Raw genomic sequence first — 26880 nt, 5'->3', positions numbered from 1 at the left:
TTCTGTGGCGACAGCTTTGTGCCGATTCGTTTCTAGATAAGCTTTGTAATTTTTTGAAATTGAGAAAACATTTGAACGAATAAAGGTGAAGTTGTCAGGAAAAAGAGGCTTTTGTTTGCTTGTTTTTTGTTTTACGAAACTACTAGAAATAAGAAGGGTGAAAGAAAATGGCTGGATATGAAAAGCAGGATGTGTGTTTTGGCTAAAAGATGATATGAGGGATGGAGATGCATTTTTCGTAAGGAAGAAAAAGAAAGTAATTTTATCCTAAAGTAAAATCACTGTTCCAGAATAAGAAAGAAAAAAGATAGGACTAAATGCGAATGGATCTACAAAGTTGAAGGCTTGCGGAAAAGGGATCTTGAGAAAGGAATCTTATGTGTGGCCAAGCAGACCAAGATTAAAATGGATTTATTTAAGTTAAAAAGAAAAAAAAAAGGACTAATTTTATTTTTTATTTTTTAAATGTTTATTTTGGAGAGAGAGAAAGAGAGAGCACGCGCACGCGCGCGCACATGGGTGCACGAGCAGGGGAGGGGCAGAGGGGGTGGGGCAGAGGATACAAAGCAGGCTCCCCACTCACAGCTGTGAGCCCCATGTGGGGCTTGAACTCATGAACCATGGGATCCCTGGTGCCCCAAAGGAAGAATTTTAACATCCAAAGTATAATGGTGCAAAATTAGAATTTGGTTTCCTCTCTGTTAGAAGGACAAAGTTTTCTTCGATTATGGGTCTGCTCTTGGTAAGAAACTGCAAACAAAGGTTTTTCTTTACCTTTAATGTAATCCGCCTAGAAAACAAAGATTTGATGTTTTGACTTCATCAGGTTACGTAAGCAAACGGGGTCTTCTTTATTTAAAAAGCTAAGTTATTTTTTCAACTAACACTTTAATGTTATGTTACATTTCATGGGAAGCATTATCAAATAACAAGTGATGCTAAACTTTTTTAGGAAATATTTACATGGATGTTATTGATATAAATGTTCTAGAAATTATATGAAGTTCTTGGGAATCTGGTGTACTGACATAGTGTTATCAGTGATAATTCCAGCGATTGTCTTAAAATATTGTATATCAGAAATGACCAAATTTTCTTGTCCATTGCATTATAATAAATTCTCATCTGATGTTTAACTACTGCCGATTTTTAAGTCTTTTGTTTCATCCTGATGCTTTTGCAACAATGTTCCTGCAAAGATGCTTTATCTTTGAGGAGATTCATGAAAAAGACCTTGATAAGTACTCTGTAGAATAGAGGTTTCTGATGACTTTAAGATCGTAATACTGAAGTGGGTAAGAATTTCTCCAACTTCCACGGAAAAGTGATGAGTTCAGAAAACCGACAAAAGATTGAGCTCAACAAGAATTAATTACAAGAGACCAAATGGATCCATGAAGATGACTATAATTTTTATGACTTCATTTAAAATATTGCTGGTTCTTTCATGTTTGGTTTTGCAGATTTAAAAGGATCCGGAGGAACATGATCAGTCACTATTCTTGCTGCACTTACATAAATAATCAGGCCGAGTTTATTAAAACGCCACTTAATTTGCAAAACAAATCCGTCTTGCCTCCGTTGTCTTGGATGGAAATGGAAATGATCACGGAGAGAAAATTATGTTTCGGTAACCCACCCTGGTGGATGTTAGATTCGAGTGCTGGTGATCGTCTTTGAGGCTTATTTTCTACCTGTAAGCTGGACTGGATCCTGAGTTCCAGCTTCCTCCAGTATTTGGCTGCCACTCTCTAGACCAGCATTTCCAATTTTCTCCCACTATTTTGACTTGGAATCACTGTGAACTTAAACCTGCCCCTTCTCCGAAGCCAGGCAGGCTGAAGCTGGACAACTTGATACGGGCTTCAGATGGTGTGGACCATCTTTGGGCCTGTGGCCAGGTGGCCACTCAGAACCACCCCCAGGGACATTCACACCACAAACAGTCTGATTGCCTGTCACTGCTTGCACTCTATCTGAAGATCCTTAGAATCCGACAGTTGGAAATCTTCTCAACCGACTGCTCTCCCAATTTAGAAAACGGAACTTCTAATTTGCTTCAACTGTCGGCCTTTGTTTTTCTTTTGTTAACATAGAAATGCCTCTCATTAAATCACCTGATTGCCCACATCACATAGCCGCCTAATTCAGGTGGAAGCCCAGGTGCGACACCGCCTCCTGAAATACAACATCAAGTTCATCCTGTCCTAGGAAATCACGAGGATATGTGTTTGCTAATACATCATGTTGTGCCTATGTAAATAAACTTTTTTTTGTAGATTGACTTAGTGAGGTAAAACCTGAATCTGATTATAACCCGGTTGATTTATTTGGTTGGTTAAACCTTGGCTCCTGGGTATCTCGGCTCTGGGGAATTTTTCAATCCTTGGCTATTGTTCTCCCTACAATCATCATATTGTATGCACTTGAGGCTTTTAAGTGCCTGTGGGCAGTCAGTCCCCTGCCAAATGGTATCCAACAAGATCAGGCAACTGGAGGAAATCAGCAGTAACCACGTGAATGAATGACGAAGATGGGGACTCCAGGGCCCTCTGGCCTGATGACTCAATGGAAACAGAAATGTGTGATCCTCTGGACTGGCTACCAAGACCGTGATCCTACGGCCGGTCATACTCTCAGCCTGCTTCACGGATGACCAAAAGCGGGGGAACTGTTAAAATCAGAAACAAATGAAGACCAACCTTGAAGGGTCCCCGAGCAGACAGAGCCGGTCCAGTCAGGCGGGCAAAGCTAACTGGACCTGGTCATTTCTTGCTTGTGTCTCTGGAAAGGATAAGCAAAACGTGCACCGCTTCCCAAAGTTGCTATGACCGGTAACCACTGAAAATTATACCATTATAACTCACCACTGTGAAGCGTGTTCTGGTTTTAGTGCTCCAGGGATTCGCTGGTTTTATTTCGGCTATTTTGAACCTTTGACAGAAGTCATCTCATTCTGTTGGAAACTGACACGGCCATTTTAGGCCTTTTCTGACTCGCCCTGTTGGCTGTAATGTGTCTTACACTTGAGCAATCCCCTCCGAAAGAGAAGGTGAAACTGACCTATTGGCAAAAAAAATCGCCCCACAATGAGGAAGGTGCCTTTGCTGTAATTGTTTCTGCCGAGCCGGAACACAGAGCATGTCATTTCAGACCGCATGAGGGCATTTTATAGACCCTCCCCACGTCCCCTCGACTCCTGGAACTCTGTCACAGCAGCCTGTGCAGGCCGGCTTCTCAGGGCAGAGCGTCCTGTGTCCCGGACGCGAGGTTCTCGCCGGCCGGGGACACACACCGAGGGTAGGAGGCGACAGAGCTTGGCATGGCGGGCCTCCAGACCCGAGAGGTGACCCAGCTGGCTGGGCCGGGCTGAGTGGCTGGGCCCAGCACGTGACCTCCGAGCCTGGCTCCGTGGGGGGTGGGGGTGGGGCCGCCCTGGGCGCCTGGGGATGAAATCGACATTTGCCTCTGGCAGGAAAGTGAGCCTGTCAGACTCTGTCTCCGTTAGACCCTCCACCCACGGGAACGGGGGATTTCGGTAGCCTTTTAACTTTCTATCTCAGGAACCAGAAAGCCCAAGGTAAGAGTTACTTATCACCTAGAAAAACAAGCTTGCGAGGAGTGACCTAGAAAACCACACGGCCACATTTGTTGAGTTTTAAAATCCGGTGCTGAAAATAATAGATCGTTGTGAGGGGCAAGGGCCCCTGGTTGTTCCCAAATTACAGACTGACCTTCTGAACAGATATTTGGTTACTGTGGAGGGAATGGCGGTAAAAGGGCCCAGGTTAAATATAGAAGGACGTGAAACCTGCGGAATAAATAGCAAGTAGGTAAATCTTATCTGCTTGTAAAACAATGTTTCACATCTCTTTGGGGGGGGGGGCTGGGCAAGGGAATGTTAAAATTGGGATTTAAACTCTATTGAAAATAAACTAGTCTATATGAAGCTGGGATACAAGTAAAACCGGTTCCTGCTTTTGTCCTTTCACATTTCAAAACCGTTTATATGGTTTGGCAGAAGAAAACTTGGTATGTTCCCTGCTCAAGTTTGAAATATGCCCTTTCAAATTTACATGATCACTGTTGGGAATTTTCTAAGGCTTTCTAGGCAAGGCTGTTTTGAGTTGTGAATGAGAACTGTTGACATCGTGCATATTTTCTGTAATAGTAAGATGACTCACTTTCTGCAGAATGTGATAAAAATTAAAAAGCGTGAAATAGTGAGTTCTTGTGAATTCACTCCTTCATGTCTGAGAGATCAAATTCCTTGCCAGAAGATTTAAGAAAACACGGGTAGGTGGCATGAATATACGGTATCCTTATTTTTTTTTATTTGGCAAATCCACGTTAATATGGATTAGAATGTTACGCTAGTGACAGTAGACAAAAGCCTTACTCACCAGTGCAATTAGCGTAATATTCCATGATGAATATGCTTCAAATTAAAGTATTTGAGGTATGACTTCAAACATCGAACCTCAGCGCAAAGTATTTCCGTGCGCTTCGTATTTCAACTGCCCTTTTGATTTACACAAAATCGGTTTCTCCGTTGCATTTGATAAAGACTCTTAAAACTCACACACTAAGTTGTTCCCTGTCGTTACTAATCCCTGTACTGCTAACTCTTCTGAAATCCTATTACACGCTTGGAGCCTGTAATCATTCGGGTTTCTCCTCCTGTGTGCTGTTTGTTTCCCGTAGCCGGTGAAAGGCCAGGCAAGCTGCGCGCGTCCAGCAAACTGCCCAGAGGGGAGGCCCCGGAGCGGGGCTTCCCGGTCCCCCGCTCCTCACCTCCGGGGACTTCCAGGTCTTCCACGCCCCCCACCCTCTCCCCGCCTCGCCCCGAGGGCGTCACGTGGCGGCGTGGGACCCGCCTCCGGTGACGTCACCGCGCTCGCAGCCGTCGCGCTGAAGAAAGGATGCTCTAGGATGCTGTGCAGGTGGGCGGCCGGACGCGCCATGCGGCACTGCAGGTAAGGGACGCGCGGCGCCCACTCTGCAGGCGGAGCCCCGGCCTGCAGGCGTGCGGCCCGTCGGCGCCCCGGAAAGCGAAAGTGGGGTCTTGGGCCGCTGCGGCTGCTGCCTGCGCCAGGCGGGGGTGCGGCGGAGCGGGGGGGGGGGGGGGGGTTGTCGCAGGCCCACGCGTGACTCGGGTCTTGGCGTGCCCATCCGGGGAAGTGGGCAGGGGCCAGACGGGAAGACCGGGGCCTCTCGCTCAGGAGAGCGAAGAATCTGGAACCGTCAGCCTACGTGCATTATAGGGAGAGGAAGGGGCTTGTCCAAGATAACTGTCAACTGTTTTCCAGCTGCCATTGTGCTTCATAAATCATGACACATTGACTAATTCTCCTTACAGGGGTCTGTCCTCAGGATTTAGCCTGATTTCTTTTAAAGCAAGAGCCCCTTGGCTTCGAATGGAGTGGAAACTTCTTGGTTAGCAATTCAAAGAGCTAGATGTGCAATATAAATCGTTTTTGCAGAATTTTGCAAGGTTCCAGCGTTGAAAGGGGATATGTCACAAATGCATCCCCCCTCCCCCCGCCCCCGCCAGGTGTTTTCGGTAGATTAAAAAATAACGGTATCCAAGAAAACACAATAGAATAAATAAAATGAGCTGCAGCCTCCGAAGATAACTGCGGGCGTTAAGAGCGGATTAGCTGCATCTCTGAAGAACAAAGTGGATTTTGGAAGGGGGGGGTGGAGACAAATACCAAACCCCAAGAATTCCCAGTGTTCTTTTTAATTCCCCCCCCCCCCCCCCCCCCGTGCTGAATAATTAGCCTGCTGGAAGAAGGGGCTTGATGACTCAGCGGCAGATGGGGGGGGGTGGTGTCAGGTGACTTTTCAATTCTAGCCAGACGGGGTGAGGGGGTGGGGGTGGGATTTTAATGGGCTCTCTTAAGCGTTCTGACCTGTTTACATTCCTTTCTCTGGTTACAGCCTGAGGCCAGGACATGGGTGGGCACCCTTAGGAGGAGAATGTGGCATTCCTTCCTGTAAAACATCACTCCTCTGGAGGTCGGGGTGTCCGTAAGCTGTGTTGGAACTCACACCATGAATAATTTGATTCCCCAGCAACTGTCGGAGGACAATGTTAAAACGCAGTGCTATTTTAGTTGATAATTAAAGAGGGTTCTCTATTCTTTTCCCCTTGCTGTGGGCTTACTGTGATGTCAGGCAGCCCCAATAGCTTTGGCTCTAAGAAGGGGATTATATACTTCCTCTCTCTGCCTATTTTCTGACTAATTTTCAATTGATTTGCCCTGACTATTTATTTCAGAATAAGGCAAAGCTATAAAAACAACGGATAATTTTCTTCCAACCTAGAACTTCATAAGTTTGCCACCCAGAAGACATCGGCGGGGGGGGGGGGAGGGGGGGGAGAAAAATGGAGATGTGTAAATGTTTAAATGTTTAAAGAAAATGCGGGGTGGGGTGAAGTCAGCAAGGCTTCTCATTTGCTAAAATCAGACTAATGTTTCAGAGAAATTAATGCTGTGTCAGAAAACGAGCTGGCAAGATATTGGAACGTAGTCTCGCGTGTACTTCAGCCTAGAGATCCAAATATCAAAATCGTATCTCTGTCCACATCCACGTCTATATCTATATAAATATGCATACATTCATGTCTCTGTCTCTATCTCTGTAGCTAGGTCTTTGCTACTGTAGTCTTTTTTTAAAATTTATGTTTAACTTTATAAGAAAACGCCAAACTATTTTCCGAGGTGGGTGTACCAGCAACGTAGGAGAATTTCCGTTAATCAGGATCCTTGCCAGCACCTTGAGTTGTTTTTATTTTTTGTTTTTTAATTTTAGCCATGCTTGTAGGTATGTAGTGGTATCTCTTTGTGTTTATTTATTTATTTGTGAATGAGTCTTATTGTATGTAAATGATTCCCTGCGGGCACCTTGGTATTACTAATTAAAAAAAAAAATCTAGCTCTTCTGGTAGGTAACAGTGATCTCTCCTTGTATTTTTTTCTTCTTTTTGATTTTTTCAAAGCATTTTTTTTTTAACGTTTATTTTTAAGAGAGAGAGAGAGAGAGAGCGCACTATCAAGCAGGGGAGGGGAGGGGCAGAGAGAGAGAGGGAGACACAGAATCCGAAGCAGGCTTCAGGCTCCGAGCTGTCAGCACAGAGCCCGATGCCGGGGCTGGAACTCACGAACGGCTTAACCGACTGAGCCACCCAGGTGCCCCCTTTTAAAATTTTTAAAGAATTGACCTGTCTATTGTGTTTCTCCCTGCTAGAATATGAAGTCCATGAAGGCAGGGATTTGTGTCTGTATTGTTCATTCCTTTATCTCTAGCTCTGGGCCTGATACAGGGCATATTTAGTTAGTGTTTAATAAATCAGTCAATGTTTAGTAATTGAACAAGCCCCGAAGGCCTGGTGGGAGCCCCCTTGCTCACCCCAGAGGGGGTTAAGCCATCGGTGGTGCCCCTGCAGTCCTCGCTGGTGCAGGAGTCCAGGATGAATTGGATTTGGCCGCGCATTGCAAGCTGAAATCATTATCAAGGAGACAGCTAGCAATTTTCATTACCTCGCTGGTAACTGATCTTTATTTGTCACTAATTATTTTCAAGTCCCTGGATCCAACCATGTCTGAAGCTTCAATTAAAAAAAAATTACTTCTCCCACCGCGTCCCCCTGCCTTTGGCAACCATCAATCTGTTCTCTAGCTTCCCCCCCCCCCACCCATTGGATTCCACATATAAGAGGGATCGGAAGGTATTTATCTTTCTCTGTTTGACTTACATCCTTTAGCATAATGCCCCCCGGGGTCCATCCATGTTGCAAATGACAAGCTTTCATTCTTACGGGTGAATAATATTCCACTGTAAATATATAGCACAGTTTCTTTATCCATTTATCCATCGACAGACACTTAGGTTGCTTTCATGCTTTGGCTATTGTAAATGATGCTGCGGTGAACCTAGGGGGGCAGATATTTTTTTGAGTTCGTGTTTTTGTTTCCTTCAGATAAATACCCAGAAGTAGGATTGCTGGATCATATGGTAGTTCTATTTTTAGTGTTTTGAGGACCCTCCGTACCGTTTTCCATAGCGGGGGCACCACTGACATTCCCACCGACCGTGCGTGAGGGTTCCCTTTTCTCCACCTCTTCGCCATCACTTGTTATTTCTCGTCCTTTTGTTAATAGCCATTTTAACAGGTGTGTGGTGTTACCTAGTTGTGCTTTTGATTTGCATTTCACTGATGATGAGTGATGTTGAGCATCTTTTCATGTGCCCGTTGGCCATCTGGATGCCTTCTTTGGCGAAATGTCTATTTCGATCTTCCGCCCATTTTTGGATCTGTTTTTTTTTTTTTATTGTTGTTGTTGACTTGTATTAGTTCTTCATATTTTTTGGATATTAGCCTCTTATCGGTTATATGATTTGCAAACGTTTTCTCCCATTCAGTAGGTTGCCTCTTCATTTTATAAACGAATCCTTTTGCTGTGCAGACCTTTTTAATATGCTGTAGTCCCACTTAGTTATTTTTGCTTTAATTGCTTTTGCTTGTGTCAGATTCCAAAAACCATCGCCAAGACCTATGTCCAGGAGCTTACCGCCTGTGTTTTCCTTTTTTTTTTTTAATTAAAAAATTTTTTTTAATGTTTATTTATATTTGAAAGAGAGAGACAGTGCATGAATGGGGGAGGGGCAGAGAGAGAGGGAGACGCAGAATCCGAAGCAGGCTCCAGGCTCTGAGCTGTCAGTACAGAGCCGACATGGGGCTCGAACTCACGAACTGTGGGATCATGACCTGAGCCAAAGTCGGACGCTTAACCGACTGCACCACCCAGGCGCCCCCCCCCCCCCACGTGTGTTTTCTAGTAGGAGTTTTATGGTGTCAGGTCTTATGTTCGAGTCTTTAATCTAGTTCGAGTTAATCTTTGTATCTGGTGTAATTTCCTATGTGTGGCCTTTCGTTCAGGGTTTGGACACCCTGATGTGTTGTTCCAGTAATTCAGCAACTTACTTATTGCAGCTTCCTTCGTTCGGTTCGAGTTGGCTACAGGAATTAAGATCCTTGGGCCCTCCGCCTTCCCTCTCCCCCCGCCCAACCCTAGATAGAGCTGAACGGGTGATAGAGACGGATGTAGTTGTGACCCGGACTCTTCTGGCTTCCGGACCGTGGCACCTTGGGCACGTTGCTTCGCGTCTGTGGGCCACAGTTTTCTCTTCTTCAAAGTAACCAAGAAACGTAGATCTCAGGGTTCTTCCGCCTCAGCAGTGGTGACATTGGGGGCTGGCTCAGGCTGTTGGGGGGGGGGCACCCGTGCCCTGTAGAATGCTCGGTCGCATCAAGGCCTCTACTCACTAGCTGTCAGTAGCGCCTCCCCAAGTCGTGACGACCAGAATGTCTCTAGACGCCGCCACGTGTCCCCTGGGGTGGGCAGCGGTGCCCCTGGTCGAGAAGCACCGATTTGGATGCTCTCTAAATGTTCTTCTGGCTCCGGTATTCTAGAATTCGTTTTCCTATGAGTCGTCTGGTGCTAAGCCCTCCGTCAGAGATCCAATTCCCTTTCGTCACGTCGTATGTGTTGGGAAATACAACGAGAAGGCTTTTTTTTACGTTGTGGGTTCCAGAAGGAGCTTCTGTCCGGAAGGGGAGGCCTGTTTGTGAGCGAGCTGTCGCCGGGAATCTAGCTGGGACGGGGAGGCTCCCTGCGCCCGCAGGCCCCACAGCCGCGACCCTTCCTCGTGGCGGCAGCGCGTGGCGCCGCGGGAGGGTGGCAGGACGGTGGCGGTGTCTCGCCCACCGCGGAGCCCCCTCGGGGCACGGTGCTCAGGCGCGCCAAGCCTGGGGATCAGAGCGGTGCTGGGTCCGTCTCGTGGGGCCCACGGCACTTGCTGGTCCTGCCGCCTTGACCCGGGGGGATCAGAGGGACGGCAGACGGTCAGCAGGCTGGGAAACGCCCAGGAGTCAGCATGCGGTGATGGCCTTGGCGGTGATGGCCTTGGTGGTGATGGCCGTGGCGTTGCATCATGCGCCCAGTGTGGTGGGGGTGGGGTGGGACACTTAGAACGGCCTGCACTGTGCGGTTCCCCGTCCCCTTGCCATCGGCCTTCTCTCCGGCTCTTCCCGGCCCCCCCCAAATTGGCATCAGGCACTTTGGCCCGCAGGGAGAGAGGCGCTGCGTGGGGGTGACATTTTCCCTGCGGGCCCCTCTCGCCCCTGCGCCTCTCCCGCCGGCATGGCACCCTCGCTGGGCCTTCAGGCCCACCTCTGTGACAAGTCACAGCCCACAAGTCACAGCCGTGAAAGAAGTAGGAAATAGGAGGGTATTCACCATCAAACGAAACTTAAGAGACCGAGTGACTGTCCCGGCGCCCTCTGCTGCCAGAGTGCCAGACTAGGTGGCTTAGCAACAATAGCCGTTTATGTCCTGCAGCCCTGGAGGCTGGCGGTCCCAGACCAGAGTGCCCGCAGGGTCGGTTCCGGTGAGGGCCCTCTTCGGGGCTGCGGGGGCCACCTTCCTGCCCCCGCCCGTGGCAGGAGCCTGCGTAGCTCGCTGGGGTCTCTCCGTAGGGCACTGATCCCATCACGAGGCTCCTCCTTCAGGACCTGGTACCCTCCCTACGGCCCCGTCTCCTGATTGCCATCACATTGGGGGTTAGCTTTCAACATGTGAATTCTGGGGGGACGCATTCAGCCCATGACAATAACCAAATATAACTCGTGGCCCCTGTTTGGGCCCCGGCCCGAGCAAACACCTATAATCGGCGCCCGGGGACACCCGGGTTATGTTTATGTGAGTGGTCATTAGACGATATAAGGAAACTACCGTCAGTGTCACTAGATGTGATAATCTTGTGGTGTGGTAGGCACCTAGCGAAGCCACCCTGGGGTTCCTGACGCGAACAGTGAGGTGACGCGGGTTTGTTTCCCGCCGCCACGTTTTGGGGTCTTTGTTACACAGCTGTAGATAGCCAACACACGTGTACGTAGAAGAGTCTTATTTTTTGGTGACGCGTGCTGAAGTATTTAGGGACGGAGTGTCACGATAGCAACAAGTTACTTAGCAATTTCTTTGAACCATTTTTGGAGATCTCTTTAACGTACGGCTAGATACAAGACAGGTGAATTCTCATACCTGCTTCTACATTCAGTCTGTCGCAATATCACACGTCATGTAGCCTCTGGAAAATTCTACTGTCTACTCACAAGAGAATGAGAATGGGAAAAGGCAGATAGCAATGTAAGATTATTATAAAAATATTTTTGATAGCATGGATCCCTTAAAGGGTTTTGGGGATCCCATGGTGTCCCCAGATCACCCTTTGAGAACCGCTGTTCTAGAAAATAATTGGTGTGTAAATGATTCAGTTAAATGGGAAGAGAAAAAGGTGAGGCAATTTCGGCCAAATGGAAACACTGAATTTGCTGCTATTCATTGGACTCTTCTGGATAATGTTCTGTGTATTTGAAAATGTTCACAATAGGGGCACCTGGGTGGCTCAGTCGGTTGAGCGTCCGACTCTTGATTTCGGCCCAGGTCATGATCCCAGGGTGGTGGGATCGAGCCCCGCATTAGGCTCTGTGCTCAGGGCAGAGCCTGCTTAAGGTTCTCTCTCTTTCTCCCTCTGCCCTTCTCCCCCTCTCTAAAATAAATAAAAAGATAAAAAAAAGGAAAATGTTCATAATAAAACATTTTTAACAAGATAGAGAAGAAACGTAGACTCTTGGGCATGTGGGGGGCTCTGACTGAGTGGGTCACGGGGTGAGGCCCGGCAGGAGCATTTTGGAGCTGGGCTCCGGGTGCCCCCGGTGGCCCTGAGGCCTGCTGGCCAGAGGTTCCCAGCCACCTCCCTCCCGCCTCCACCCTCCCGCCCGATGGAGCTGAGCGCTGTTAGTTAGCGAGTGGTGAGGCTTATCTGTTTTCCCACTACCGATGGGCGCCCTTGGGGACAGTCTGTTCCGCACACGCTGTCCCTCCTCCGCAAACCCTGCGTGCCGGCTGTGGGAAAGACCGTGTTATCAAACCGTTGCTTAACCGCCTTTTCAGTGGACGGCAGAGATAAAGTTTCCTTTCTAAGGGCAGGGGTGGTTTTCCTTCACAGACCGTCGGAAGTATTTTTGAATGGCTCGTCCACGTTACGGACGCACGGTGACTTTCCAGCAGGATCAAGGTTAGGCAGAGAACACCAAGTCTCCTTTGTATCCCCGTTCCCCTGGTCCCCCCCCTTCCCCAGGCAGCCACCGATAACTTGCTGAAATGTGGTTTCTGAAAATGGCTGTGCAAATGCACCCATCTACAGAGTGTATATCGTGCCTTTTTTTTTTTTTTTTTGGTTTTTGCTTTTGTGGGATGTAATTTACATGGAAGCAAAATGCATGGATTTTTATTCCGGTTGGTTTTGACAGAGACTGTTCCCCACACCTCCTGAGGGCCCCGTCTTGCCTTCCTTGAGCCAAACCCCGTGCGAGCGACAACCACTATTCTGATTTCCATCAGCACCGTTTACTTTCGCGTGTTCTTGAACCGCATATACACGGACCCCTGTAGCATGTACACTTTCATATCTGGCTACAGAGAGGTTTCCATGAGACGCGAGCCTCGGTGTTCATTCATGCCTTCCCTCCCGCATTTACTTCCTTGCTCAGCCAATATTTGTTGGGTCCCTGCGATGTGTCCAGACCCGGATTCTTCAACGTTGACACTGCGGCCATTTGGACTGGACGACTCTCTGTGGGGGGCCGTCCTGTGCATCGTACGACGTTTAGCAGCCTCCCTGGCTTCTACCCACCAGATGCCAGTAGGAAGCACTACTGGCATTGTGACAGTTGTGACAGCCAAACTCCAGGCATTGCCAAACGTCCCCGGGTGGGCAGGAGTGCCCCTGGTTGAGACCTACCAGCCTGGGCAGCGAGACGCACTGTGGTGCCAAACAGACAAGGCTCATGCCCTGGTGGGACGTTCGAGTTGAGGAAAGGGAAAGGAACCGTTTTATCGGTCGTGCGTTTAGTGAGGTACGGCAGGGGGCAAAGGATAGACGGTGATGGATTCAGAGTGCCAGTCGGGGGGTCACGAAGGCCTCTCTGAGGGCTAGCACGTGAACAGGGACCCACGCGAAATGAGGGAGAGCTATGTGAACCTGGAGGGCCTGAGTGTTCGGGGCTGAGGGAACAGCCAGTGCAAAGGGCCTGAGGCAAGGCACGGCCAGGTGCATTTGAAGAACCGCGAGGAGGTCGGTGGGTCTGGAGAAGAGGGAACCAGAGAACACGCGGTGGCGAAGGTGCGCCGACAGGTGGCGGGGGGCGGACCGTGCAGGGACTCGGCAGGGGCGGCGCCGGCCCCGAATTATTCTGAGCGTAAAGCTGCCGGCTGCTTTCAGGCGTGGGAGCGACGCGTGGGGGCTTGTGTTTGAAAGGGTGACCCTGGCTGCTGTGAGAAGAGTCCGAGGTGGCTGAGAGAGGAAGCGGGCTGGCCGGTGAGGAATGCGATGGCGGCCAGGACCTCAGGGACCTGGGTGGCCAGGTGAGCCGGAGCGCGCCTCTGGCTGACTTGGCGGCAGCGTGCTGGGCGCCACGCGGACTGCGCCGTCAAGTGTGAACGTGTAACGGCAGCTTGTGGAGACGGGCCCAGGAGGCCGCCCCGGGTCAGGGGCACGATTACCCTCGATGGGCAGCGGTGCACAGGGACAGCACGTGAGATGGCGCTTGCGGTCCACATATGATCTCTTCCCGGCTGTCCCGTGGTGGATGAAGTCCCCTGTGCCCTTGGGTCACGGTTTGGTGGCCATGATTCTTAGGGTCACGGTGACACCTGGACCTTGAGCCCGCCACACTCATCCTTGTCACTGGGTTTGTGAATTGGCTGCTCTCTGTGCCTGGAGGGCTAAGCCCCCGTGTCACATGCTGGCCGGCCCAGGTCACTCACGGCCCGCTGAGCCCTCCTCCGAGCGGCCACCCACTGTCACCCTATCCGAGCTCTCCCTGCCCCAGCCGGGTGTTGTCCACCATCGCCGTGCTGTATTTCCTTCCCTGCAGCCAGGTTTCACACTGCGGTTCTGCTCGCTGAGGCACCTGCTGTTGGCCAGACCTCCGTGTCATTCAGAGCAGGGAGCCCGGTTTGAACCCAGAGCTTCCCTGTCGGAGGTGACGGTAAGCCCTCCTGATGTCACAGAAGGGGAGTCATGGAGGCCTGGGGACAGGCCCTCGAGCCTCCCAGGGTGGAGTCGGGCTCCCCCCCCCCACCGGGCAGCAGCTCAGGTGCCTGGCAGGTGCGGGGCGTGTCTGGAGGGAGCACTTTTTACCGTGTCTCTGGGGGGCAGCCTGTGCTTACCTGCCCCTTGCTGCTTCGTTTCCCTTCTGGCTAAATGTGGAACTTCGTCTGTGGCTGTGGCCAAACATGAAGTTTTTCTCCCTCCACTGTAACCCTTGGGGGCGCTGCTTGCTTTGGTGGGCTTTGTGGTGAGTAGATAGGAGGGCTGACCGCCAAGATTACAGACGAGCTATTTTTCCTCTCAGCTTAGTCATGCCTTCCACAAGCGCCCCTCTTGCCCAAAGCTTACTAACTGACCACACATCAGCCCTCATCTTTTTTTTTAATTAAAAAAAAAGTTTTTAATGTTTATTTTTGACAGAGTGCGGGCGGGGGAGGGGAGAGAGAGAGGGAGACACAGAATCCGAAGCAGGCTCCAGGCTCTGAGCCATCAGCCCAGAGCCCGATGCGGGGCTCGAACTCACAAACCACGAACGAGATCATGACCTGAGCCGAAGTCGGATGCTTAACCGACTGAGCCCCCCAGGCGCCCCTAAGGGAAACATATTTTTATTTATTTTTAATTTTTTAAACATTTATTTATTATCAAGAGACAGAGAGAGAGAGAGTATGAGCAAGGGAGGGGCAGAGAGAGAGGGAGGCACAGAATCCGAAGCAGGCTCCAGGCTCCGAGCTGTCAGCACAGAGCCCGACGTGGGGTTCAAACCCGTGAACTGCAAGATCATGAATTGAGCCGAAGTCAGATGCTCAACCAACTGAGCCACCCAGGCGTCCCTCAGCCCTCATCTTGGTGACCCAGTTAGAGTACGCTTAAGCCACCCGGTGGCCTCGTCCTGAGAGCTCCAGGAGGGACACCTCAAAGCCGTGTTGGATGACTGCCTACATTTAACCTTTACAGAGTGGCCAGTCGTGAGTGTCTCTTTAAATTTTATTTACCTGTGTGTGTGTGTGGGGGGGGGGTGTGTACTGCACCTTAAGCGGTAAATGGATTGTCACGGAGGAAATGGCCAAGGGAAGGTCAGTCTGAAGAGGTCCCGGGAGCGGGGCGGGGGGAAGGGCAGGGAGAGACAGAGAGCTATTTCCCACCAGCGTTGTTGAATTGTGTCCCTCAAAATTCATATGTTGAGGTACCACCGGGACTTCAGAATGCAACCTTATTTGGAGATAGGGTCTTTATAGAGGCAATCGAGTCAAAATGAGGCCATCAGGGTTGTTATAATCCGGTGTGACTGATGTCCTTCTAAGAGGAGGAAGGCACAGAGAGAAGGCAGTGTGAAGGGACGTGGGGAGAATGGCTGTCTACGGGCCAGAAAGAGGCTGGAACAGATTCTCCGTCAGCGCCCTCAGAAGGAACCAACCCTGCTGTCATTTGGATCCCAGACTCGTGGTCCCCAGAACTGTGAGGCAATAGACGGCCGTCACTTGAGGCGGCCGGTCTGCGGTACTTGGTTGGGGCGGCCCTGGGGAGCTGGCATGGCACCGCTCTCAGAGGCCGGAGGGTCGCCCAGCCTGCCGTTATCGAAGCTCCACGCAAGCTTTCCGCACAGTTTAGGAGGGAAGAGGCGGGCAGCGCCCTGTCAGCCGAAGCGGCGGCCCTCGGGTCCCGAGAGGACCCAGGCCTGCGAGGCTGTCGCGGGAGAAGGGCCCTCGGGGCCTGGGCTCGAATCTGGCTCCTCGCTTACCTTCTGGGAGACTCGAACCTGTGACCTGACCTCTCCTCTGCCTCCGTTGGCTTATCTGTAGCGTGGGCCCGAGGGTGACGGTATTTAATTCGGAGACTGTCAAGGGCTCTAGCGACCGAATACGTGTGACGTGCTTAAAATAGCGCCTGGCACACGGAGTCCTGGAAAAAGTTGGCACCAGGGGCGCAGAGACTCCTGCCTCTCCTCCCTCCCCCTAGCGGTGGGGATTGAGAACACTGAGTCTGTTGTGTCACTCGAGGCCACGTGCAGTCGGCCTCGTCCCCTCTCTGACACGCAGGCTGTGTCTCCCACCGTGACGGAGAGCTGTGTGGCCCCGGGACCGTAGGAGGCGTACCACGGAGGGAGGGTCACAGTCCCGCGCCGGCTGCCCGGTCCTGCGGAAGCAAGGCTGTAAGCGAAGGAGCACGGAGCGCTGGGAGCTGGGAGGCCGGCCAAGAAGGAAGGAGGAAGGAGAAGGAGGCCGCCGGGGCCCTCCCCTGTCTCTGTTGGCTCCGGGCAAAGTTTAATGTTCGAGGTCTTTCCGCCTGCCCTTTGGCTCCGGGCTTCCCTCTTCTGGGGACGCTCATTGGCCCCGTGGCCCTCGGCTGGCCCCTTGCGCCACGACCACCGGGGGCTCCTCTCACTGTCAGCGCCTCTGGGGAACCCGCCTCGGGATCTGGAGGACTGGCTGGAAGGAGGGAATGCGTCCCGGCCCCTCACCATCCTGAAGGTGTCTACGTTTTAAAAAGGGAGAGTCCGGGGGCGCCTGGGTGGCTCAGTCGGTTGGGCGGTTGGCTTCGGCTCGGGTCATGATCTCGCGGTCTGTGAGTTCGAGCCCCACGTCGGGCTCTGTGCTGACGGCTCAGAGCCTGGAGCCTGCTTTAGATTCTGTGTCTCCCTCTCTCTCTGACCCTCCCTCGTTCATGCTCTGTCTCTCTCTGTCTCAAAAATAAATAAACATTAAAAAAATAAAACAACAAGAAGGGAGAGTCCGTCGTCTCAAACGGATTTGACATCGGTGGGGTTTCGGGCCGTGGCTGGCGCGGGAGCTGGCCTCCACGGTGGCCCCGGCGGTCCTGCCTCCCGGTGCCCGGATCCGCGTGCGGTGTCCTCCCACGCTGGCCACCCAGGGCCCACCTGTGCCACCAGTAGGGCGCCGTGCCAGTGACGCCGTGGCTCTTCCGAGGCTAGGTCCCAAGACACTCTACTGCCTCCGCCTGTTCCCTCGGATCGCCTGCTTTGGAGGGAGGCAGCCGCCAGGTCCCGTGGAGCCGCAGGACGGCGACCTGAGGCCTGCCGCCCGCAGCCCGCCCCAACTGCTACCCGTGTCCGGGAGCCAACTCGGAGGCGGGTCCTCCTGCCCCCATCGAGCCTTCAGATGACCGCAGCCGTAGCGGACCGCTTGACCACAACCTCCCGAGAGACCTCGAGCCGGAAACACCCAGACGAGCTGCTCGCGAGTTCCTGACCCACAGAAGCTGTAAAATCATACGTGTTTAGCATTTTTAGCTGCTGAGTCCCGGGGTAATTTGTTGTGTGGCATTGGACAGCGAGTACAGTGGTGAGGACCCAAACTTTCGTGGTGGGGGAGGCCTGGCGCCGGCTACCCCTTGGGTCCGCTCCCCACGTGGGGACTGCCTCCCTCTTGACCCTTCTGAAGCTCCACTTTTCTCCAGCTGCTCTATGTTTGCTCACGGTGTGGCCCCCCTCCTTCTCTAGCCCCCACCCCTCTCTCTCTCTCTCTCTCTCTCTCTCTCTCTCTCTGGCCGAGGGGAGAGGCGCTTCGTGCAAGGTTTATAGGTGCATTCACAGTAAGTTAGGGCATACTGATGACGACTTCGAGTGTGTCGATTTTTAGTACATGGACAGCTGCCTGTATTTTTTCACAACGTATTTCCCTATATTCATCTTCAGAGTCTGGACACTTTGGTACAATAACCCCCAATGCCAGTCGGGTTGGATGTCTGGCTGTCGTGTTGACAACCCAGCATTTGCCAGTGTAGGTTGTAATCTGCTTTTTTTTTTTAAGGTTTTGTTTGTTTATTTTGAGACAGAGAGAGAGAGGGAGAGAAAACGAGCAGGGGAGGGGCAGGGAGAGGAAGAGAGAGAATCCCAAGCAGGCTCTGCACTGTCAGCACAGAGCTGGGTGCGGGGCCCGAACTCATGAACCGTGAGATCGTGACCTGAGCCAGAATCGAGAGTCAGACGCTCAACCGACTGAGCCCCCCAGGCGCCCCGTAGGATATAACTTTCTGTGCCAGCATCTCCCCTCTTCCTCTTGCGACGGTGGAACATATGCTGACCTGTAACGCCGCGTGGAGCCTGTGTCCTGTGCCCACCGCGCGGCGGGTCTGCCAGCCCCGGTGCCTTGGTTTTGTCCGAGGGTTCAGACTTTCCACCTGAATTCCTTCGGTGGGAGGTCATTTTTGCAAGAGGTGATGTGACAGGTATTTCGAAGATGCAGTATATCACAGGCTCTTTAGGGAGGTGTTGTAGCCTACAGAAGTCTAACTTTTGTAAAGTTAGAGGCCGTGAGATTTAATTCTAGCCGATGGCTGTTTTGGATTGCCCTTCAGTAAGGCTTTTACCGAAATACATGTGCGGAAAAATGTGTAAAGCAGAAGTGTGCAGCTTGCTGATTTTTCACCAAGGGACCACACCCGGATAACCAGGGCTTAGATTAACCGCAACATGACCAGTCCCCAGAAGCCACCTGCGGGTCCCCTTCTAGGGACTCCCCAGCCCCAGGGTATCTGCTCCGACAGATTCATTTTGCTGGTTTGGAACTTTCTATCAGCGGACTCGCGTATTCCTTCGTGTCCGGCTTGACGTTGGGTTTGCGAGCTTCAGCCTGGTCAGTGTGAGTAGTGGCACGTCATTCGTGGTCACGGCTGTGTGTGGTTGAAGGGTTCGCTGTGTACACGTGTGTCTGCTTTCTTTTACTGCTTTCAGGGTATCCCCCTTTCCGCTGGTGTTAACAACTTGATTTTGCTACGCCTTGGTGTGGTCCGGTTTGTTTACTGATTTATTTACTCTTGTGCCAGGGTTTGCGGGCCTGGGATCCCGTATCTGGGATCGAGTCTAATAGCTCGAATCCCTACAGTAAGTGTGCGGGGCAACTAATCAAACTTTATTTCAGGAAACTTCTCGAGAGAGTTTGAAGCGAGTTTTAAACCAGTTTCCCTCTCACCTCCTCCACTTGGGTAAGAATGGCGAAGAAGGTTCGCCTAAAGGAACTGTCAGCTTGTGGTGCTTTTAGCCACCGCGATGGGTTCAGAGTCCACTCCCGTGGTCCCCGGTGGCACGGGCCCGCGGTTGAGTATCAGCCAGGATGCTTGGCAGCCGCACTGTCGTCTGTGTATTTCTCAGCTCAGCTGTTTTCATGGGTGAAATGTAATAAAGGAAAATCAACATGAATCGAGCAGTTAAAAGGAAACCCCGCCAACCTAGCAGGGAAGGTGGTGTCACACAAGTGTGGGACGGTGCGCGAACCAGATGATATGTAGTCAAAGAAAGGTGTTAAAACCACTCACGTTTTACGTGGGTAGCGACTTCAGTCTGGTTTATATTACTCTTTTTGTCCTGAGTGTGTGCACGGATAAGGTATCTTTCTTGTATTATTATTCAGTATGTCTACGCAGTGATGTCCAAAGCATCGAGCCGAGTGCTGGATACAGGTCTTTTTTTTTTTTTTTAAATCTATAGATGGATTACAATATTAGTAATGCGCTTGTAGAATGGAGATAGTGTATGTGGTCGGCTAAGCTTTTTAGGTTTAGTGGGTAATATTACTGTATGGCAGGGCCCAGCAAACGCTTCCTCAAAAGTCCAGATAGTAAATCAAGGTGAGCAACCGACCTCAAGGAACTCCCAATCTGATACGGAAGGAAGCAAGCTTGCAAGTAATTATTCTAACAAAACGCAGTTTGTAAATAAGGTCGATGTTAAAAATACTGGTGATGAAAATACAGTGGGAAGGATACAGGGCACGGGAGAGAGTGGGAAATAGGAGGGGACAAAAAATGATGGGGGCCAGTGGTTCCCCAAGTACAGCCCACGAGCCAGTATCATCAGTCGGCCTCCCTGGGAGCTTGTTAGAAATGCAGATCGCTGGGCCGCAGCCCGGAGCTGCTAAAGCTGAAAGTCCGGGCGTGGGACCTGGATCCAGCGTGCTGGGAGTGCTGACGCACACTGGGATTTGTGTGTATCCCATCTAGGCAGTGATCGGCCACCAGTGTCCTGTCGAGGGGCGTAGGACAGGCCATTTGGGTGCTCAGGCTGTCCCAGAATTGCTAGAGGCCTCGGGACGGCTTGGACCCTTGTGTTGACGGACTGTTAATCTGTTTTACGTTGCCCGTTAGCATAATGTGTCCAGTTTTTCTTTTATGGATCATGCTTTTGTGTCCCTTCTGATAAGTCTTCGCTTAGCCCCACGTCATGAAGACATTGCCCTTTGGTGCGGGGCCATAAGAACACCCCTTGTGGGTTTTACACAGGCAAAGGCATCAGTGGCCGACGAAGCAGAAAACGCCATGCTGCCTTCATCTGTGTTCTCCCAGAGGTGGACCCTGAGACCAGGAGCCCGGTGCGGGGTCTTTTGGGAGGCGCGTGGGCAAGTGTGGCTGTGAAAGAAGGCAGCCATCAGAGGCTGGGCTGGAGGTGCGGGTCACCCAGTGGGCGACTGGAGGCTACCTCTATGCTCTGGGCGCTGTAGGAACAGGGGCTTTGTGTGTCACCGGTCCCCGAGATCATCTCTGGGTTCAACCAGGGGTATTCACAGGACAGTCTATGGTTGTTTTCATGGCTGTGCTTGATTATAGCCGGGGAGGGGGGGCTGTAGGGCAAAATCAGCAAAGGGGAAAGGCCCGGTCGTTAGAGCCTCAGTGCTGGGGGTTTCACTGGAGGCTGCTTCCGCCGGCATCCTCTGTCTAGCTCGCTGTCAAAATTCTAGACCTTTAGAGGGAAAGCGGGAGTGTGGCACAAATGACATTATTTGGACAGCCAGTGTACACACAGTGAGCCATTCTTACCACTTCGGGGATGGTGGGAACCCTCTTGAAGTCCAAGTTCCCAGATGCAGGCCTTCCCAAGGAGAGCAGTGTCCGGCCTGCAGTGGTAAATCTTTTCTGGACAGGTGCAAAACACATGCCTTGAAGTGATTCCGTTCGAGGGGTGAGGGAGTGGGGGTGTTTCTACACCAGCTCCTGAGAGCCCTCGGGTCCTACCTGCTCCCAGTAGTGTACTTCGGGCGTGCCGTGGCTCCAGGGCCACTTTCGGGGGGCCTGAAACAGGGGTCTCGGGCACGGAGATACTGTCGGAAATCAGCTGCAGCTTATCGGAAGGGTTTGAGGGGTACGGGTAGCATCGGATGCAGTCGTTCTTCTAGAAACTGGGTGAGGACAACAAAGCCTATACAGGGCAGTTCACGTGCCTGTGGTCATGCAGTGGTTTTACAACTGTGGGGGAAGCGACCAAAGGCCGGTCTTCCCTAGAACTTCCTTGGGGTGTGACAGGAGCCCGACGCGGGGCTCGAAACCATGAGCCGTGAGTTCGTGACCTGAGCTGAAGTCCGGCGCTTAACCGACTGAGCCCAAGGCGTCTGGAATCTTGAAGCATCAGAGTAGCTAATTACTTGCAGAAACTCTTCTGATTGTAGGATATTATAGAAACCTCAGTGTGTGTGTGTGTGTGTGTGTGTGTGTGTGTGTGTGTTAGAAACTACCTTTTCAATTTTCCCAAAGCTTCCAGGTCGAAATGTTGCTAGTGAGGTCCTTTAGTTGCATTTTTAGGGTCTAGTCCATTCATCAATTGACGGACCTTTGGGTGGTTTTCACTTTTTGGCTGGTGGGAATAATGCTGTTGTGAGCATTTGTGTGTTTGTGGACGTGTTTGCAGTTCCCTTCCATATAAGCCTGGGAGTGGAATTGCTGGGTCATGTGGTGAGTCTGTGTTTAACCTTCTGAGGTGCTGCGAGACTGAAACCACTTTTCTTAACTGAACTTTTTATGGAAGTAAACATCTATCTATAAGAATGCAAAAAGTGTAAGTGTGCACCTCCACGAATTTTTGCAAAGGGAGCTCAACTACGTAACCAGCAGCCAACTCGAGGAACAGAATGTGACTGGTCCCCAGAAACCTTCTGTGACTTCTTCCAGGCCCTACCCCTACCCCTAGAGGTATCTGCTATCCATATTCTCACCACAGATTAATGTTGCTGGTTTTGAACTTTAATACATTTTTTAATGTTTTATTTATTTTTGAGAGAGAGAGAGAAAGAGAGAGAGAGAATCCGAAGCAGGCTCTAGGCTCCAAGCTGTCAGCACAGAGCCCAATGCGGGGCTTGAACCCACAAACCGGGAGATTGTGGCCTGAGCTGAAGTTGGATGCTTAACCGACTGAGCCACCCAGGTGCCCCTTGAACTTTGTATAAATGGAATCTTTTACTTCCAGCTTTTGTTCTACATTATGTTGTAAAATCTCTGTCGTTGGGTGTAATTACTGATTGTTCTCTTTGCTCTGTAGCAGCAAACATTTTCTTTTTCTTTAAAAAAATTTTTTTTTAACGTTTATTCATTTTTGAGAGACAGAGACAGAGCATGAGTGGGGAAGGGGCAGAGAGAGAAGGAGACACAGGATCTGAAGCAGGCTCCAGGCTCCGAGCTGTCAGCACAGAGCCCGATGCGGGGCTCAGACTCACGAACTGCGAGATCATGACCTGAGCCGAAGTCGGACGCTCAACCAACTGAGCCACCCAGGCACCCCAGCAAACTTTTTCTATTAAGGGCCAGATAGTGAATATTTGAAGCTTCGGGGGCCGTGTGGCCTCTGTCAGAACTACTCAGCTCTGCCCTTGCCACATAAAAACAGCACGAGACAATACACAAATTAACAACTGGGGCTGTGTTTCAATAACGCTTACTTTGTGGACACCGAAACTGAATTTCTTACAATCTTCGTTTGTCACATAATATCATTCTTTTGTGTTTTGATGATTAAAAAAATGTAAAAGCCATGCTTGGCTGGTGAGCCGTGCAAAAGCAGGCGGTGAGCTGGACTTGGGCCACGGGATGATGCATTTTGCCAGCGCCTGTTCTGTAGTGTTCGATTGTGGGACTAAGCCCTGATACATTTTTCTCCTCTACTTGGACGGGCTTCTGGGTGCTTTCCCACTTGGAGCCATTACGCGTGGTGCTGCTGTCATGTTTTACATCCACACGTAAGACGTGGTTGAAGACCTTCCACCTGTCCCCTCCTCTCTCAGCCTGGCAGTGACCCGGCCGTAAGAGCCTGGCAGTTCTTTCCCAGATCAGACCACGTTGCCTTATTTGCCGACTTCCCCGTGAGCGAATTCCCAGATGACTTGGGCGGATGGAGCGGAGACTCGTAACTCAGATTAAGAGGTGAAAACCCTCCAATCAACGAGGAAGGCTGGTCCCCACGGGGGTGAGTACCCCAAGGTTCCTCCTGCAGTGTGGACGCGCCAGAAACTGCCACTGAAACCTCCCGGGCTCATGAGCCTTTCTTTCCATCAGGCTGTCCTTGCCACCTTTCTCCTTTCTGTCCCCTTGGAGCGACTGAGCTGACACTCAGGGCTTAGCAAATGTTTCCTATGAAGCGCCAGTGGGGAAGTGTTTTCAGCTCTGCGGGCCTTACCGTCTGTCGCAGCTGCTGCACTCGGCTGCGGTAGGGCGAAGCAGCCCCAGACGGGGGGTAAAAGGAAGGCGTGCGGCCATGTGCCCTTAACACTTTATTTACAGAAACAGGCGGTGGGCTGGATTTGGCCTGCGGGCTGTGGTTTGCCAGCCCTTGCTTTGTGCCCCGAGCGTTCCTGGGCCCGAGCTAGCTCCCAGACCCCTGTCCGAGGTACCGGAGCTACCAGCAGACCTTTACCTACCAACGGGAGTCAGCAAAGAAAGCATCGTGATCCACTGGGAGAAGGACAGAGATAAGTAGGCGACCGAAATGCCCATCAGCGGATGAATGGGCGAAGGCGACGTGATGTGTACCTACAGTGGCGTTTGAAAAGGAGCCCTCCCATGCGCAGCCACACGGATGAAATAAGCCAGTCACAGAAAGACAAATACTGCATCGTTTCATTTGCAGGGAGTCAGACTCACAGAAGCAGAAGGTAGCAGTGGTTGTCAGGGGCTGGGGGGAGCGGATATGGGGGGGGGGTTGTGTATAAAGTTTCAGTTACGGAAGACGAAAAATATCTAGAGATCTGCTATACAACATTCTGCACAATAATGTGCTGTGTGCTTAAGATTTGTTACGAGGGTGGCTCTTGTGTTGTTACTGTTTTAACCATCATTTGAAAAAAACAAGAGAAACCGAGCATGCTTTTGGGTTGCCAAGGAGGAAGCCCTCAAATCCCTCTGGGGAAATTAGTGCACGTTGCCCAGAGAGAGTGAAACAGAACAGGATTCTGGAGGGTGAATAGAAGCTTTCCAGTCAGAGGGCAGGAAAGCCGTTCAAGGTAGAGGAAACGGACGCTCAAATGTATGGGTTTCTGCGTGACGTTTTTGGTCAGACATGCTGATAATCCTTATTAGCCTAGGATAGGGTGTTCTATGTTCAGTCAGGCCTTGGTTATACCTGGGTCAGAACCCGTCATTCTTCATCTCGATCTGGGTGATTTCCTGCCTTCATTCACCTTTTGGAGAAACCGTTTTGTTATTGCCGACACCCAACTATGCAAAGTGCGGGTTTCCTTAACATTTTACAGATCCCTGTTTTGAGGGTGAGCCGACCCATCCAGAGCTGTGTTCGACATCGACGTCCTAAGTTATGTCACCGAGAGTGTCACAGTCAACACATGCTTGTGTTCGTTGGGCCCTGGGTGAAGTGAGTTTTACTGGACACGGTCCGTTGTTGTCATCTGCTGTCGAACACTTTGACCCTAGCCCCTTGGAGTCGTCCTACCAGAAGACCAAACCTAGATACCTTCTAGCCTTAAAGGACTGCATAAAAGATCTAGGTGCCCCATGTGTCTTCCAGAGCCCCTTTGTAGGTAAACAGGGTCGCGTGGGAGAGATGTTACTTTGTCAGGCCGCGGATGCCTCCGGCTGGAGGCGTTTTATCAGCCGGTCCTCATCCCGTCCCGTCCCTGGGGCTGGTCTGCGATGCCACAGCTCGCTTATCTGCCTCATTCCTCCTCTCCCTGGAGCCCAAGTAACAATGTTAAACACTGTTAGGACGCTGCCACGTGACAGGCTCTTCAAAAAACCCGGTGGCTTGGAACAATAACCGTTTATGCTTCTCACAGTCTGTGGGTGGGCTGGGTGATTTGATTGGGCTAAACTCAGCTGATCTTGGCTGGGCTCGCTCATCGATCTGTGCCTGGCTGGGCCTCGGTGACCTAGGACGGCCTCAGCCAAGATGACCCAGCTCTCCATTCCGTGCGGTCTATCAGCTTCCAGCATTCTAGCCTAGGCTCCTTCCCGTGACAGAGGTGGAGGTCAAAAAAAAAAAAAAAAAAAAAAAAAGCAGAAGCTTCATCACCTCTTGGGATCTAGACTGAGCACATGTGCATGCTGTCACTTCTGCCACATGTCACAAGGCCGGTGCAGAGTCACTGGGTGGAGAGATGGACTGCACGTCTTAACAAAGAGGACCTGTGAAGTCCCCTTGAAAATGTGGTAGATACCCGGAGGGGTAGAGAATATGACCTTTTTTGCAGTCAGCCCACTGCGTAGATCAGGGATCAGCAAACGCTTTCTGTACGCGGCCGAAATACTGAACATTCTAGGCTTTGTGGGCCATACTGTCTTCGCCATGACCGCTCAGCTCTTGTGATGTGAAAACAGCCATAGACCCTACCTAAACGACTGGGCATGGCTGTGTGTGCTGAGCCCTGACCTAGATGATCCAGACCAAGTAGGAATCTCAGAGCCAGGTTCCAGGATGTTGTCCTTCCTGAAACCATGGCCTTGAAGCCATAAGCATAGGTGTCATGTGCCAGCAGAAGCACTCTTCTTGGAGAGAAGAAATGAGAACAGGTGAGAGGAGCGGGGCTCCCCGCTGAGGTACAGATGACTGTTGGCATCCATTTGGGGCTGTTCCTTGAACCATGATGAACTTACGGAGGTTAAGTTCATTTCTCAGCAAGTCCTTGGAGTTCGCTTCTAGTTGCTCTCATGTTTGGCTGGACTCTCATTCCTTACCCACCCATGTCTCCCACCTGGATTCCAGATAGAATCCTTTCCATTTTTCTAACCTGGATGCCCTCTTCTCACCCTCCCCCGGACCCTCCTGTCTTTCCTAATAATCCCAGTGTCAGAAGTGACGTCACCACCTCCTTCTGGGCTCCCACAGAAGACCCCAACTAGATCCCGTTTATTTTCCTTTACCAGTTATGTGTCTAATTGTCACGACCATGACCTACTCCATCAGAATTTAAAGGTGGTGACTGTTCTCAAGAGTGACTTTTTGATTCAACCCTGATTGCCTGGAGTTGTTGCTTGACTACAGATTTGGTTAAGCTTCAGGGAACACGGAGTCCCTTTTTAATAGAATGTTCGAGTCTCTGCTCTCTTATTTTTCCCATCAGAGATTTTCTTTGCCACATATAATACAAAGCTGTTACCACCTTGTTTTTGTAGAAATGAGAATGAGATCTTTGCTTTCTAATTTCACTCCTTCCTTTTTATTATTGGTTGCTACTGACTTATGCAACATGATTCTTCCCTGGGTACCCATCAGCGGGTATAGTTTTCAGCTTGGCATAGCTCAGACCTCAAACTTTTAAAGTTTTAAAGCAGCCGAGTTGCACAGACGGTCAATAAATCACTCACTATTGCTACTTTATTGCTTGTAAGGTGATTACCCCACTTTGCCCATAGCGACTTTTCCATTTGATTAAAACGCAGTTAGTTTCATCAGGTCGTGGTTGAGTCCTCCAGATATAAAAAGACATAAAGCAATGAGAGACGCCTATGCTCAAATATTTTTATAAC

The 26880-nt window shown here is 50.9% G+C and overlaps 1 protein-coding gene across 4 annotated transcripts in view; it reads left to right on the top strand.

Annotated features, from left to right (window-relative positions):
* The first annotated feature begins 3431 nt into the window (after window positions 1–3431).
* Window positions 3432–26880, top strand: part of CLCN4 (chloride voltage-gated channel 4) — a 63108-nt gene continuing 39659 nt past the window's right edge. For 3 of the 4 annotated variants that reach the window (XR_008418330.1, XM_019417855.2, XM_019417853.2), the window contains exons 1-2: window positions 3432–3580; window positions 4705–4976. Coding sequence is in view for 2 of the 4 variants with exons in the window: in XM_019417853.2 (XP_019273398.1) it covers window positions 4933–4976 (44 nt within the window). In the remaining 2 variants the exon portion in view is untranslated. Of the gene's footprint in view, window positions 3581–4193; window positions 4297–4704; window positions 4977–26880 lie in introns of all 4 variants that reach the window. The other variant, XM_053891848.1, reaches the window with a different exon arrangement.

Source organism: Panthera pardus, unplaced genomic scaffold, assembly GCF_024362965.1.
Source record: "Panthera pardus isolate Hobbes unplaced genomic scaffold, ASM2436296v1 HiC_scaffold_27, whole genome shotgun sequence".
Taxonomy (NCBI): domain Eukaryota; kingdom Metazoa; phylum Chordata; class Mammalia; order Carnivora; family Felidae; genus Panthera; species Panthera pardus.
Note: the sequence above shows the minus strand (reverse complement) of the source record. Positions and strands in the feature narration are given on the sequence as shown.